The sequence below is a fragment of the Camelus bactrianus genome, chromosome 2, assembly GCF_048773025.1.
Source record: "Camelus bactrianus isolate YW-2024 breed Bactrian camel chromosome 2, ASM4877302v1, whole genome shotgun sequence".
NCBI classification, from domain to species: domain Eukaryota; kingdom Metazoa; phylum Chordata; class Mammalia; order Artiodactyla; family Camelidae; genus Camelus; species Camelus bactrianus.
Window position 1 is genome coordinate 29,365,880 of NC_133540.1, and position 16,578 is coordinate 29,382,457.

The 16,578-nt window shown below is 35.5% G+C and overlaps 1 protein-coding gene and 1 long non-coding RNA gene across 7 annotated transcripts in view; one reads left to right on the top strand and one right to left on the bottom strand.

Annotated features, from left to right (window-relative positions):
• Nucleotides 1-16,578, top strand: part of LRBA (LPS responsive beige-like anchor protein) — a 620,528-nt gene that overhangs the window by 588,456 nt on the left and 15,494 nt on the right. For all 6 annotated transcript variants that reach the window (XM_074377442.1, XM_074377438.1, XM_074377451.1 and 3 more), the window contains one exon: nucleotides 3,233-3,400. In XM_074377442.1, the coding sequence (XP_074233543.1) occupies nucleotides 3,233-3,400 (168 nt within the window). The remainder of the gene's footprint in view (nucleotides 1-3,232; nucleotides 3,401-16,578) is intronic.
• On the bottom strand, nucleotides 4,326-7,512 carry LOC141579654 (uncharacterized). The gene is made up of 3 exons (XR_012511487.1): nucleotides 5,972-7,512; nucleotides 5,756-5,842; nucleotides 4,326-5,659 (listed from the first exon to the last, which is right to left on the bottom strand). It is a non-coding gene; the product is annotated as an uncharacterized LOC141579654 (long non-coding RNA).

Sequence of the window (16,578 nt, forward strand, 5' to 3'; positions counted from 1 at the left end):
AATTCAATTATATTTTGGCACATAAGCCAAAAAAAAAATCCTTCTCTTATTAGATTTGGCGGGGCGGGGAGGTGGGAGTAGGGAGAAACACGGTTGTAACAGGAAATTCTTTAAACATAAATCATGTTTTCGGGACACAACCAGAACAGCAGAGGCAACAATAAAACCTTCCCTCGGCAGTGGGAATTATTTTCAGGCCACATTTTAGATTCAGTGGTGCAGAGTCCTGAGCTTGAATTTTTTTTTTATTTGTAGCACAGCTGTCAAATAAAACATTAACTAGAAAATTTGTTCTGTCAAAAAAAGGATATTCTAGTGCTTGCAGTAATATTTGATATTAGTGTGTGGAGAGGTGGACCGGTATTAAAGGAAACAAAAAATAAAGGTGGAGGAACACTTATGAGATTATCAGAAAATAATTTACCAAAAAGAGCAGCAAGTATTTATACACCGTGATTTATTTAGGAGGAGTGAACCTCGGCCTCATAGCAATAACAAATATTGCAGAGGAAGGCTGCCAGAGGAGGAAAAAGTAAACTTAAAAAAAAATAATGTTTTCCAGAGTTGAGCCCAAAGTATAAATTGTAGAGGGCGAAGTTAATTTGTATTAAAATATGAAACTCTTTAGATATAAATATTTAAATGTCACCCCCTCATTTCGATCTTCCCTGATGCCCAGTCTGAGTTTGTTTTCTCTCATTCTCACTGATCCTGTCTTGTCCTTTCTTCTGCAATACTTACCACTGTTCATAATTATATATCTGTGTGTGTCTATTCAGAGTGTGTCTGTCCTGCTACGGTAACTATATACTATGAGAGCAGGAGCCATGTCTGTTACCACTATGTACACGTAAGGCGGTTGAATGCTCAGCACTTAGTAGGTGTTCGGTAAATGTGTGTTGAATGAAAAATAATTGTGATCACTTTCAGGGGCAAAACTTGAAACACTAGGAAATTTTAATTCAAAAGGAAACCACAGTAATTGAATATGCATCTTCATAACACTGACGTTGTAGGCACAGTGCGATGACTTAACTAATGAGAATTAACAAACGAATCTTGGGAAATCCTGACACTAGATTTAATCTATCCCACTTTTCACCTAAAAATTTCCACTTTGTTCTCACTAGTTGCAAGTTAAGGAAGGTAACAAGCAAGCAGCTGCTGTTTTGCCAGCCTTGGAGCATTTAGGTTTCCTCTGCACCATGGGCCTCCAGGACCTAGTTAGTTGTAGTTATTTGGCTCGTCCTCACTCCTACAATGCACTGAATTGATGGGTATCAAATCTGAAATAAGCCTGCTCTAAATAACCCACCTAAATCACTCCTGCAGTTACATGCTCTCAGCATTTAGTGTAGGCTGAGGCAGAAGTCACTGTATCTACTCTGTAATCAAAAACATAATCACATGATGGTGTGTTCAGTTCTCTCAGTGGTTAAGACTCACTTGACTTAACCTTCAGTTTCCTCATTCATAATCAGAGCGCATTCAGCTTCCTAACTTTTGTCTTACCTTTAGAAAGGCCTGCCTCTGATCCAACCCCACTCATTTTACCACTCAACCTCTTACTTTGTTCTTCATATAATAAGGTGGAAGTGATGTGAAGATTATTACATTTTAAATATTTATTTGCTTTTTCTTTTCTTTTTTCTAGAAAGTCTTAAATTCTTCTTACCGTATTCTTTATTGATAAAAGCTAATTTTTAAAATGAAATGTTTTGGTATTAATTTAAAAGGTTGAAGAAATTCGGAAGTGAACATTTTTAACATTTAGCAGTTAAAACACTTGCTTTGACTAAAGTCTTTACTTATAGGGGTAAAATGTACTTTATTAATTTTGCACTTTGAGATTGATGTGTATCTTATCCTAAGTTACTATTAATAGGCTGTGTGCAAGAGAAAACACTGACTTTCCATCTGATTTGGATAAAGTGTTTCTCACTATTTTATTTCTAAAATTGCAGACTTTATAATAAGCTTTGGGTTTATTAAAACCAAGAATTTAACAAAATTAATGGAAATACTCTTTTAGTTATATTTATTATTATCTTGAAAAATTAGATACACATAGATACTAGTACTTTATTAAAACCTTAATATTTAGAATAGGCTATGATGTGTTCCAAGTTAAACTGTAAACTTTTTAGGCATACTAATTTTTTTTCCAGCTCAGTGGTCTTTTATCTGGAACATTTGAATTGTATTTCTTTATGACCTCACTGAAACACTTATTGTAAAAAAAGCTCATGCTGAATATTATGGGTAGACATTCTATGACATTCATTTGTAGTATCTCTAGACATTGCAAAGAAAAATGTTAGCTAGAAACTCTAGGGGTAGAATGGAAGGGCTACTATAGATACTTAATTCTCTGGACAAGTTTGTGTATATTATAAGCACCGTATCTGATTTAACAAAGAATCAAAAAAGTGGGAGCTTTATTTTTTTTCTGACACTGTTATGTGAGCAGTTCGTCCTGTGTTTAACATCCCAGATACATAGGAAGTTCACTGGGAAACTCCCCCTTCCCACCCCCATTCTTTACTGTTAAACTGCGAAAATCTTAATTTCATCATCCTCTCCCCTCCCCAGGAATTTTCATCATTCAATTAAAACAAAGAAAGAATCACCTGGCTCAAATTGCAGTCACACTATATTAGCCTTTTTATCAAAATTGAGTTTACGGAATCCTGATTTGAAAAACAGAAGCTCTCCAAAGTGGCTTAGACTGCCCTCGTATCGATCAGTTCAAAGAAGAGAAGGAGAAATACACTAAGTCTTTACTAACTCAGAGGCCAGTTTGTGTTAGTGAAGTCTGAATTACAGAGTGCTTGCAGAAAGGCAACTAAGTTTTGCTTTGTTTTGAATCATGTAGAGTAACTTAAGAGATTGTTGAAATGGTTCCAAATAAGGATTCTCCTGGGCCTGCTTTAATCAGTAGACATGATTCATTTGTAATTTATAGTAGCCATGTATAATAATACTATTAGTTGAAATAGTTTTAACATATGTCTTTCAAGAAAGTTGTTATCACTGTTCAGTTGATTTTTTTGTTGTTGTTAACTATTCAAAGAAAACTTTTAGGTTGGACTGGATCAAATTTTATTATAAAACCTGAATTATCAAAATGTGAGTTAACACAACTTCCTTATCCTATAAGTTAAATGGTCCCTGGGAGTTTTTTCCATTTTTTTTTAATAGCAATTTTAAAGAAAATTATTTTGTATTTCAGGAAAATTGATCCAAGTGGTATTTGGCCATTGGGATGTCGTCACTTGCCTCACTCGTTCTGAGTCATATATCGGGGGAAATTGCTACGTTCTCTCAGGGTCACGTGATGCAACCCTTCTGCTCTGGTACTGGAATGGAAAAAGCAGTGGGATTGGAGATAACCCAGGCAGTAAGTACAAGTTATTTTATAAGTAAACTTTTACAAGTGACGTATAACATTTTGCAGTGAAGTTACCTATTTCATCATGGTGAAAGTGAAACTGATTATCAAGTAGTTTTAATTTCATAGTTATAATTTAGGAAAGGTCTAGATAGCCTTGTTATTAACATTTGGTAGCCATTGATAATTAAGATTCAAGCATGAAATCTCATTTTTCATGTTGTAGGTTATTCTTATGATCTGAAAATGCTAGTTCTTCATTGGAAATGGCTGTCACCACATAAGAGAGAGGTGTTTCATTCACGAACAGTAAGAACGTAAAAGAGCAATCACATATTATCTTGTTTATTGAATTCATATTTTAAAAGAGCAAAAGAAAAATAATTTCATGGAAACAAACTAGTCTTTATAAAAAAATATGCTTTCATTTACATATTAAAAGATAAAGCAGGTCATAAAAGGCCAATATGGAGTATTCAAATTGGCTCCTGGTTTTTCAGATGGGAAATGAAAATGTTCACCAACAGCCTTAAACATCTTTATGAAACTGTGCTGAAGGCAGTAAAACAAAAAATGTGTAACCATTTAAAATTGTAATTCACAGAAGGCAAAAAAGGAAGCAGCTACCATTAAAACCAGTCGCACACAGCTGCAGAAAAGAAATGGCTTTAGAAAAACACATTAAGAAGTAGGAAAAAACAATTAAAGGGACCACCTGAAAAATGAGAATTTAATTAAAATGATTATGACAACACTGAAGAGTTCCTGCAAGAATAGCTTTAGATTTTTACCTCATAAGGTAGAGCATTTTAACTGCTCTTAAATATTTACAGTTTCTTAATTTAAAGCGAGTTGCCCTGTATTTGGTTAAGGAAGGGTCGTGTGGTTCCTGATTTCTTTACCTTGAATTCTGTGGTACTTACTCAGCCCCAAATTATAAAACCGTCTGAGTATGTTTAAATCCATCGTATTTTGGATTGACTTCTTAAAGCTGTGCTTATTAAATGTACATTATTTGTATGAAAGTAAGACCTTTAAAAAAAAATTTAATCGAGAGCCAGTAGAGTTTTAAAAGAAGTGTATGCAAAGTATTTTATCAAGGCTGTTTCTGCTTTCTGTGTATTTTGTTTGGTGTGGTGGTGAAACAAAACTTGTATTCCGTGAACCTCTAATATGTATTTCTTATTTTAATCAAAACAAGGATAATTCCCTACACAACTAGAGTATGAAAAACAACCTTAAGGCTGGGACGCTGTGGGTAACTCAGCCATTGTAATCAGATCAGACTTTGTGCGTGTGTCTCTGTTGCGGTGGGTAGTGTGTACGTGTGTGTGTTTCACATATTCACAGACATCTCCGTTTTATATGCAATTACAATGATTTGAAATATGTACACTTCGGTGGAGGGGGGTCTGTTTTTCACGTTCTTTTGAGAAGTACTTCGTTTTCTTTTCATTGTGGACCATGCCATTCTGCTCCTTCTTAGGATCAGTGACTACTTTCGATTTCTTTTTTCCTGTTTCCGTAAATTCAGTTATTGAGATTTACTAAATTAGCTCAGACAAACCTAGATTTGACCTAGATAATAAATACATCATTTTGTTATTTATGTGAAAATATTCTGGAAGAACTTTCTTTTGCTTTAAAACAGTGGGAGATGTTTCATGCACATAGAGTGATCCAAATGCAAAAAACTGTGTTTGTTTGTTTGTTTCTAAATCCTTGGCCTAACCGTGTTCTGTATGTCATTCCCAATGGGTATTTTGAGAAGTAGCTAAAGGCTTACTAGCTACACTTGTTTGTAAGTGTTGTTACAGTTCAAAAATTTAAGTATATTTTAAAATTAGAAATATTCAGTTTTCTAAAAGGGAGAAATACATTTTTATATAGTTAAATACTTTATAAATCACCCCAGGGATGGTTTTTTATACGCATATCCTGTAAAAAAAAAAAAAGAGTCAAATAGGACTGACCAAACGCTGGAGTCTTTTGCTCTTTTAAAATATGAATTCAGTAAACAAGATAATATGTGAACCAAAGTTCTAAGCTTTGCTGTGGTCCTTCTGTCTTGCCTATAAAATGAAAGCAACAATAGTAACTGACTTAAGGTGTTATCAGATGCACAGAATGCTTAGAGCAAATAAATCACCACACAGACACCATCTTGTTGGCATTAGAGTATATATTATAATGTTGTATTTTTCATAAAGCACTTCATCTGTACCCTCTCATTGTCTGCAGTATGGTGGACATTAACTCCTAGTAATGCTGGTAATGAAAGGGAAAAAAATAACAGAATAACGTAACAGCACATCTAATAAAAATTTTAGAAAATTGTAATACATCTTGACTAAATTAAATTACCTTTCCCAAAGTGAACCTCGTCCTTTTTGGCTCTTTTATAATGTCTAATGTCCCAATTTAATTTTGCTTTAGCTTTGAAGGATGAATCTAGGAGAAAGACAAATAGGCACTTTTTCATATAATGAGAATTTCCACACATTAGAATGGAAAAATGAACAAGCCAGTCGAAGCTTTTCAAAAGAAAATGACAAACAAAAACAAAGATTTTTTTTTTACCGCCTGTGAACTGTGTTTTCAACATTCATGCAAGCTGGTTCCGATCTTATAAGCCTGTGGCTCACTGATGGCTCCTCGATGCAGCCGCTCAAGTCACAGCTTTTCAGAGGAGGACGTGCAGGTTATGCTTATTTCTGTCTTGTATCTCTTGGATGCAATATAATTGACCTGTAAGAAAGAGTCAGGCTTTTATATACATAATTGCAGCATGGTCTATAAATTCACACAACTCCTCAACTTAAATTTTTGAATTTAGACTTTTTCTCACTTTGAAGGAAAAATTAATTTTTTTTTAATTAGGCTATTGCTTTTTCTGCATTTTATAGGTCTCATTCAAGTATTTAGTTTTTTTTTTTTTTCCAAAAGTCATGAGAATAAACTAGTAATGTTACCTGCTGGTGTCATAAGCCTATGTTATTCTCTGCAAATCTAATGTTGGTGCTCTATGTAAAGTTGATAGCTTTAGTACTATTTTTTTAAAATCAGGTTACCCAGTATTAATATGCACATTGCTCAGGCAAAATCAGACTAATTCAGACTGGATAAAGCCTAGCTATAGCATAACTTGGGGCTTTTAAAAGGATGCACATGTTTTATGAAATCTGCCTAGGTTTTGTAGCAAAAGCCTTGTTTTCCTGTACAACAGAGAGCTTTTCATTTTTGACTCTATTGTTGTCTGATAGTTATTGTGGAATGTAATTTTCTTAATGAGAAGAAAAATTTAAGATAGGATACCATTTAGTTGTGGATTTTTTAAAGTAAATTTAACCAAGAACATTTCAATGAAAGTCATTTTCTACATGGAAGCATTTGTCTTTTCCCTGGTTCTTCTTTGTGTTTTAGAATTGAATCTTGTCCACCAAAATGCTTTTTCTGAAATACTCCTTTTTCCTTCAGAATAATGCTATCCAGACTGTACATTTCCAAATTTTGAAGAAAATGTTCCCTGATGCATTCAGTTGACATTTAAACAGTTTAAATTTAAAATGTTCTTATAATCAAGGTGAAAATTTACAAAATAGTTATTCTTTATCCACTATTTTCATTGTATTAATAGCTCATAAACTTAAACACTTATTAAACATTTAGAAATAAATGAATATTAAGCATTTTTAGATATCTGAGTAATTTTTTTTTTAAGCCACACAACTGTGTGATTAGCTTTCGAAGCAAACAGTCACTGACTGTGAGGTGTTGCATCGATGGTGTGTGTACTATTTCAGTAAAGTAGTTTTCCATTCTCACATTCTGTTTTTGATTTGATTGAAAGGTGGCATTTTTTTTTTCCTCTTTGCAATCAGACATGCTAATCTATGTCAGCTTTCTCCTTTATGGGAATGGCGTCTACCAAAGGGGAAAAAAAAACTAAGTTTTTTTTTCATAACAAGATTCTGTTCTTTAAGAATATTTCAGCACCGTTAATTAGAAAGAAGGTTTTATTAACCATAAGGCCAGCACTCACAGACCACAGAGCTGTTTTTTAAAGTACTGTATGCCAAAGCTGCCCTGCTCTTTCTCTGTGTAAAACTTCATTTTGTTATTCTCTCATCAATCACTTAAGTCATTACCGTAAATCCTACTGTTGTTAATTTTACTAGTATCACCCTAATGAGACATTCCTGCTATAATTAAAAATGAATTCTAACTTTAAGGCATTCTAAATTTTTTTTTAATGAATTTAGAATGATCTTGCCATCTGACCGTAAATACAACTGATATACATAGACTGCTCACACCAAGTCTATAAGAAAAGCTGCATCACAGTACGTCCAGGTGTGACTCATTTGCTAGTTGCCCCTGTGCACGTGTGCTTATGCATATGTATATTTTTGTGCACATATTTAGGAATTATGTTCTTTTTGTCCTAAACCCTAATATGCTTTACTGAGGCTACCAATAAATCCTTATTCTTTGTCTTGACAAAATATAGCTGGAAGTAAGACAAGCAAAGTAGGCGTCCTAGGGCGCCATCTGCTGGATGTATTTGGGGACTTACCGTTGGTAAATCTGAAAAACAGAGCTTGTTAAAACAGGTGTACTTTGTTTTTAATTGCCTGTGATGTATTATTTTGGGGTCACAAGTGTCAAGATACGTACATCTGTGCTGACCCACATGAGTTTGTAAAAGAAATCACTTTCTCTTTTGCCCGACGCTAGGCTGGATTTGGACGTTATAACGCATATTTTGTTCAAGGAAAATGTAGGCACAATATACGCCTACTGAAACAAAGCATCACAGTTTGTCCTGAGATAAACTCTTGTCATATGGATCACAGGTCTTCAGTCAGCAGAATTGGAGAAAATTGTTGAGATGAGATTTTTAACATTAGGTTCCTCGTGTTCCCTGGATTCTGAATATGAAAACCGTGTTTGAAACAAGCAGCCTTTTTATATCTGGGATATGACTCTTGCTCTGATTCTTTGTCAATAACGTGAGCTCCTCTGTGCCTCTCACAAAGAACTTTCCTTGTGGCTCTCCTTTTGGTTTGTGCTGCTACACTAACGCTAAGATTACCCTGTGTTTTTCCTTTTCCCTTGAAGAATTCATCAAGCAGGGTTTGAAGCAATATGTTGGCAGTGTTCAAGTTCAGGTGACATTAAAACTACGTCTATGAAATTCTCCAGAAGGTCCAGGATGTTTAGTGCTCCATGATGTAATGCAGGCCCTCCAGTTCCAGCAAAACAACTCTGTATTTACTGCTTGTAACTAATAGTAGATGTGGTAAAAGGAATTATATTCATATGGCAAATGAATACAACCTTAATGTGCACCATATGCAGAGTGGTGGGGTGATGTGCCAATATATCACATTTATTTACCTTGTTTAGTTGCAGGAAAAAAAAAATGACTATACCATTCAGCCTGTAGGCTCTGGCCATATAAATATGAGAACAGAAGAACTGATGGTGATTTATGGCCTCAGGTTGAAACTGAGTATCTTCATATGTAGACGTTAATAGTGCCACCCTGAAGAAAACTGTCTAATACTTTATGCTTAGATAGGAAGTTTAATTTCAAACAATGGCTGGAATTAACCATTAGTTAGAAAGGATAAATTCTTTCTAGTCAACTAAGTTTAGGCTCCCAAAGGCAGTTTTAAATGCATTTCTTCTTTCATTTAATCGAGACTGAATATACTCTGAAGTTGCAAGCTACTTCCTCCTCCCTTTCCTTTCTTTCTTAAGCCTAAAAGCAGGACTCTTCTGCTTTTAGAATGGGGGTGTGTGTGTGTGTCTGTGTGTGTGAGAACTTATGAAAAGAGACCCATTTTATATGAAGTTAAGTATTAAATGCCTCTGAGGATTTCTTTTACAGTTGCCCCATTTTTAAAAGTACTTTGTTGAGCTTTTTAGTTTTTATTCTTGTAGCTTGTAGCCGTCTACAACATTCTTGTAGTTGTGGCTTTCTGCAACTTTCTACAACCATCACCCTAAGGAAATAAAGTTTATTTCCTAGGGTGGGCAGGGTCAGGGTGTTTCTCTCTTTTTTTTTCATTGAGATGTAATTGACATATAACATGATATTAGTCTCAGGTGTACAGCATCATGATTTGGTATTTGTATTTATCATGAAATGATCACCACAGTGTCTAGTTAACATCACCACACGTAGGTACAAATTTTTTTTTTTTCTGATGGTGAGAACTTTAAGGTCTGCTCTCTCAGCAAGTTTCAAATATACAGTGCAGTGTTATTAACCAGAATCATCATACTGTATACTTCGTCCCCAAGACTTATTTTATAGTGGGAGTTTGTACCTTTTGACCATCTTTGCCTATTTCACCCCCCTCTCACCACCTCTGGCAATATGTTCTCTGTATCTATGAGTTTGGTGGTTTTTTTTTTTTTAATTCTACACGTAAGTGAGATCGTATAGTATTTGTCTTTCTCTGTCTGATTTATTTCACTCAGGATAATGTCCCTAAAGTCCATCCATGTTGTCACAAATGGCAGGATTTCCTTCTTTTTGTGGCTGAGTAATATTCCATCGTGTGTGTATGTATGTGTGTAAAATTTTGTCTACCCACTTATCCATCCATGGACACTTAGGTTGTTTCCATGTCTTGGCCACTGTGAATAATGTTGCAGTGAACATAGGGGTGCAGATAGCTTCTTAAATTAGTGTTTCTATTTCCTTCAAGTAAACACCCAGAAGTGGACTTGCTGGATCATATGAGAGTTCTATGTTTAATTTTTTGAGGAATCTCCATACTGATTTCCATAGTAGTTGCACCAACTTATATTCCCACCAACAGTGCACAAGGGTTCCCTTTTCTCCACATCCTCTCCAACACTTTTTATTTCTTGTCCTTTTGATGAAAGCCATTCTAACAGATGTGAGGTGACATCTCATTGTGGTTTGCATTTCCCTGATGATAAGTGATGGTGAATAACTGTTTCTGTATCTGTTAGCCATCTGTGTGTCTTCTTTGTAAGAAATGTCTATTCAGATCCTCTACCCATTTTGTAATTGGATTGTTTGTTCTTTTGATACTGAGTTATGTGAGTTCTGTATGTGTTTTGGATATTAACCCCTTATCAGGTATATGACTTGTAAATATTTCTCCCATTCCATAAGTTGCCTGTTCATTTTGTTGATAGTTTCCTTTGTTCAGAAGCTTTTTAGTTTTCATGTAATCCTGCTGGTTTATTTTTTGCTTTTGTTGCCTTTGCTTTTGGTGTCAAATCCAGGATGTTTCTAATAGTTAAAGATGTGAAAACCCTCTTTACTTTTCACTAGTGCCTGACTTGCGTATCTTTAACAAAGGACCCTTAAAAATGTTAAGGAGGATATATCACAAAGAATTTTATGTGACTTGGGCATTTAGGATAGATAGATAAAAACAGTTAACTTTTTATTTTTCATGTATTTTATATTCATAAGAATCATAATGTTACGTATCAACAAATATGAACAAGATAGCATTTCAACAAATTTTCTAATACCTGTATTGTTTTTTGGAGGCAGAATTTTATAGTGTTTATATTTACTAGACACCCATGTGCAGCTACAGGAGCTATCAATGAGTCAGAGGCAAACCCCTCTATGGGGAATTGTGAAATGAAAAGTCTCAAGAAAATAGGATAAAACAGGTACATTAGTTAAGTAAAGTTTGATGTGTCCACACAGTGAAATACTGTATAGCCATTAGCGTATGAAGAACTTGTGACAGTGACATAGAAGGATATGCCCTTCCTATTGTTAAGTGTGAAAGATCACCAGACTACGTGAATAATACGATAGACTTTAACTATCTGTGTCTTGTATCCTATGCGTATTTATACATAGGAAAAAAAGTCTGAAATTATAGCAAAATGTTAGCAATGGTTTTTATGTAGTGGAAATTTGAGGCAGTTCATTTTCTTCATAATTTACTAAATTATATGAATGTTTTATAATGAGCGTGTATTACGTTGATAATCAGAGACAATAAACATATTTTACTTGGGAGGAAAATACCTTATGATGATAGTGTACCTTCACTTCCTGCTCAAGGCTTCCAGGTGTGAGTAGTTGTATCAGAATTAAATGGATTGTCCGGGAAGACTGGAAAGTCAAAGAGGAGGAGGAATGGGAGAAATCAAAGTATAATTTCTAGAAAAGAAGGTGTATTTTCTCCTTGACAAGAAACAATAGTTGTGAGAACTACCTCTAATTGGCATTTATGTGGCACAGGATCAGATATTCTATTTTGCAGAAAAGAGTGTCTGCAACAGAGGGTGGAAATGTGCATCACTCCACTATTGCCCCTGACACCGCCGCTGCTTGTGCTACTGGATGGTGCTCACTGGGTGCTCACTCTGCGCCAGGACCCATCCTAACTAAGCACTTTGCAGAGTAACCATTAATCTTCACATGGTCCTCTGTGGTAACTATTGGTATTATCCTTGTTTTATACATGAGGCACAGGGAGATTACCAGCCTTTACTTTCTGCCCTGGCCTTGAAGCTCCTGGATCTTACTAGACCGATGAGAACTTGCCCAGGGGAGGTCACGTAGCTAGCAGTGCTGGAGCCTGGATCCAAACCCAGGCACTCTAGGCCAGAGGCACCGTTCTTAACCACTAAACTGTACAGCACATTTAATTTGATTTTGTTGGACCACCAGTTGTAGAGAATTTGATGCAACATTATCACCAAAGCACTCTTTGTATTTGCAAAGGACAATATAATTTTGTTATACGGAGTTCTTAGGACAGTTATATGTCATGATCGGATTCTGTATTTTTAAAATATTATTACATGTGTTAGGGTTATACTTCTAACTATACAGCAGGCGGTATATACTCACACAAAGCCACCTTCTAATGTAGTGTCAGAGGATGATTTCATTGTCATAAACACCATATGTACACATATATGTATCATAGCAGGGGAGTAAAGGTTATAAAACAAGAACTTATTACTGATTTTTGTCCTAGTATTATATTGTCTTGCATTAATAATTCTAATATTATTTAGAAGAGGAAGCTACCAAAATTTACTGTCTGTTGGTTGTCACATCCTAAACTCATCTATGGCCTGTTTTCTGTAGTCTATATGTTTAACAAAATCAACATTTTTTCTTTTCAACAGAGACCACAGTGAATGGGGTGGGGGGAGGGTTGGTGGAGATGGAATGAATAGAGCCAACCTGGAAAATTTCTCTTTGTATAATTAAAATGTAGTAGTATAATTCCCATTGAAAAATTAGGAAGTTGACGGAAAGATTTAGCAACTAACCTCATTTCTGCTTCAAAAAACCATTTCCTTCCTTGATTGACCATTATGGTGAGCCACTGAGAAAGCTTAGGATTCAATTTCCATGTGAATCTTTATTGTTGGTCAATGTTTGGTAGTAATCAGATGGATGTAAAATGGAACAAAAGGCACTTTCAGAACAGAAGTATCCAGCTCTAGGAAACGGCTGACATACATTATACAATACTTAGATTTTCTTAAATATGTATACACTTAGTAACTTAATTATGTATTTGGGTTCTTAAGTAAACTTGCATTTTTGTTCAAAATGAGTACTCTTTTGAAATGATCTTCTTTTAAAGCCAATTTTATATTTTGTTTTATGTCTCTAAGATGTATTAGATTTTACTGGGAAGTTATACTGGTTGCTTTCATTTAAGTACTTTATTAATTGATGGTAAATATTCATTTTGTATAAAAATTCAGTTGTAATAAATAGTTTTGGACTTCAGGACAGCTTTTTGACCTTTCTAATAATAGACGTATTTTCCTTGGGGTGGGTGGAGGTAATTAGGTTTATTTATTTTTTAATTATTATTTTTTTAATGGAGGTACTGGATATTGAACCCAAAACCTTGTGCATGCTAAAGACACACTCTTCCACTGAGCTATACCTTGCCCCCTCCAATAATAGATATTTATAATAGGTATTTATGAGATATTTATAACAGAAATTAGTTTATGGTAAGGTCAGCAAAACCTGATTCAGTGACCGTTTTCAGTCAAATCATCTAGCAGGGAGGTTATAGCTCAGTGGTAGAGTGTGTGCTTAGCGTGCATAAGGTCCTGAGTTCAATCCCCAGTACCTCCCATTAAAAATAAATAAGCAAATAAACCTAATTAACCTCCTCCCCCACAAAAAGAAGAGACCCCCCCCTAAAAAAAAGTAGGAGAGAAAAATAAAATCTAATCACCAAAAATACAAGGCCATATTTTATTTCCCTCCTTGTTTCCACAGTGCAGTGCACATGATGTATACCCAGTAAATGTTGTATACCCAGTAAATGTTATTAAGTCAATGAAGGAGTGAAGGAATGAATGAGTAAACAAATGGAAAGTGTTAACTTCTGTCCCAGGAGTCATCTAACCTAAGTATTAATTGGAAGACCTAATTTTATCTCGGTAAAACTGAATAGGGGAATGTTGACCTGCACTTCATGTCATGATAGGTGGTATGGAAGAGGTGAGTGAATGAAGGTGACACCCTCTCTGCTATTAACAACGTATTTAAACTGCTAATGAGAATTTTGCAGTGCCTTTTAAAAGTAATTTGATTTTCATTAAGACTGAGGAGATGATGCCAAAAATACCAAGAACTTTATTCATTTTTTTAAAATGTAACTCTAGGTTTGCCAGAAGTACTTGTCAGGTCTGTTTTGACCTGGATTATTAATCCCCTTTCCCTTAATAGAGACAGATCTTTTGAAATATTTTTCTCATTGGGTATTTATGAACAGGATACTAGAGAAATTAGTTTCCTTCTTCTCTTCTTTCAGGCATAACTTTAAGTGGTTCAGAGTCCATTTGATGGAGAAATACACTTAGCGTTATGAGAGCGCCAAAGAAACACAGTTAATAACAGCATTTGTTATTCTGCCTAATGGTGTAAAACATTTCACCTAATATTTTAAAACACAGGTCCAATATAAATGCTTGGTGGGTATTATGGAGATCTTGCGCTGCTTAAACGCAAGTTGGTAGTTATAATGGTGTCTGTAAGTCAGTAACTGATACTCAGTCTTAGGTACTGAGAAAAGCACATCAGTGAAAACTGACGTGCCTTGGTGTTCGTGGTGGGATTTGGACTGTCTTTAATCTCCTTTGACTTGTTCATCTTCCTTTAAGGCCATCCATAAAGATGCACTGAGTATCCTTTTCAGCCTTTGGTTGGGATTTGCATCAGTAGTCATAAACCTGCTCTCCGGACAAAGACGCCCTTTCCTTTGAAGTAATTGCTCAAGCTTTTCAAAGCAGTCCAAGAAGTCTATCCTTTCTCTTTTTATTTTTCTTTAAGAAGAAGTTGAAATGTAGCCCCTTAAACCAGCAGCAAGATAAATTTTTCTCTTCAGCTTTACTAAAAGCCATGACGATTTTTCAAGCAGTAAGACTTTAAGAGGTTCTTAAGGGAATCTGTTCTGCTTTATGACCTAGCTTTTGGTAGATCTTACTATCTCAGAAAGCAAAAGTAAAGACTTTTTGTACCCATTAACTGCTGCAAGTTTTTATCAAAGAATTAACCTGATACTTTTCAGAAGACTTTTCCCCTTGTTCTTTATTCGGTTTAGAGTCTTCAGTGAGAGATGGCCAGAGCTTCGAGGTCTCTGAAAAAGTAATCTGAGGCCAGTATTGTCTTACATGAGCTGATTTTCCCCCTCGGTACTAACTCTGCTCTGATGAGTAGCTGGGACTGGCAGATGTGAATGCTGCTGTGAGAGTGAACTGCATGGTTCCCAGATTTTGTTTCTAGACTTTCCAAACAAACGTACACAGATACATATGCACACCGTTACTGGGACGTGGGATGGTATCGCTGTGTTGCAGGAGGAGGTGTAACCGTGTAACTACAGAGAAAGAAATGGATTCTGTGAGTCTCATGTGAAGCCTGGGTGCCCTCTGCCCTTTGTAATTTCATCCCAAGGGCTTCCCAAATACCTGATGAACTTCTCAGTTTGGACCTGTTGGATTTAAATCCCATATCATATAATTCTATTTGCTTAAGTGAAAATTTAATACGTAAAACATTGGTTCATTGGAACTTAAACAAATCCAGGTATTTATTTCGAACAGATTTTTCAATGAGAAAATGTCAAGAGCACTCGATCTGCACCGTGATAAAGGGAATGCAAGGTTCAGTCCTGAAACAGGACTGGAAATAGCTTTTCTTGGAGGAAATGAATCCTTATATTGTTGTATGTGGATTTTTAGAGGCCATTCATGTGCGTTTCCTAAAGGGGAGGAAAGTTCTGTAGCACAAGTCTTTGTGCAGGAAATCCAGCGAGTTTGTGAAACCAGGTACCTGAGAAGAACCCAATGACCAGAAGTCTACTCTTACGCTTTCAATTTCTTGGTTTTCTTTTCCTTTCCTTTTCTTTTCCATTCTGCCCCACCCCCACCCCACCCCACTCCCCAGATTTCCTGAACTGCCTAACCTGCTTCCTGGGTTAGCAAACATTTTGCCAAACTTTGAAGCCAGAGACCTAGCCTTGAATCGTTCTTTATGTAGAGATCAGGCCCTCGGAAAAGAAGTCTTTTTTTCAGTGTTTTAATTACACAGCATGAGCGCGTGTCTTCTGATTTGTGGAGGGGAAAATGATTGGTATAGTGTTGATTACTGGAAACTAGTATTTTGTAAGTAAAGCATACTTATAAAAAATTAAGAGTTTACAAAAAAGAATGCTTATATCTTAATTCACTTTATGGGGTTAATTGTGAGGCTGCCTAAGCTCTAACTTTATGGTCATGGAAAATTCTCAGTATTTCAACTGTTTGGCATTAAAGAAAGAAATCCAGTTGACAGCAGTCTTCTCACTTCCTCCCCATGTCCCTGAGAAAATATTCGTAGATCTACAAAACAAAAAGTTAGCATTGGCATGCTTAAGTGACAACGTCCTCTGGGTCCCCATTACCCATTTGTCCTCTGTTTGCTTTGCCTTCCACTTAGACTGCTGTCAGTTGTCTTCAGACTTTCATTTTCCACCGAGGAATTCCAAGACAATTCAAGTTAAAACACAAATCCCACCCCCCATAAAACGATAACTTACAAAATCAAAAAAGGAACAATCACACTGAGTATAGATTCCTTAGATTTTAATGATTTCAGTTCTTGGTTTTAAAAAGGTTGCCAATAGATGTAATTAGCCATGCAT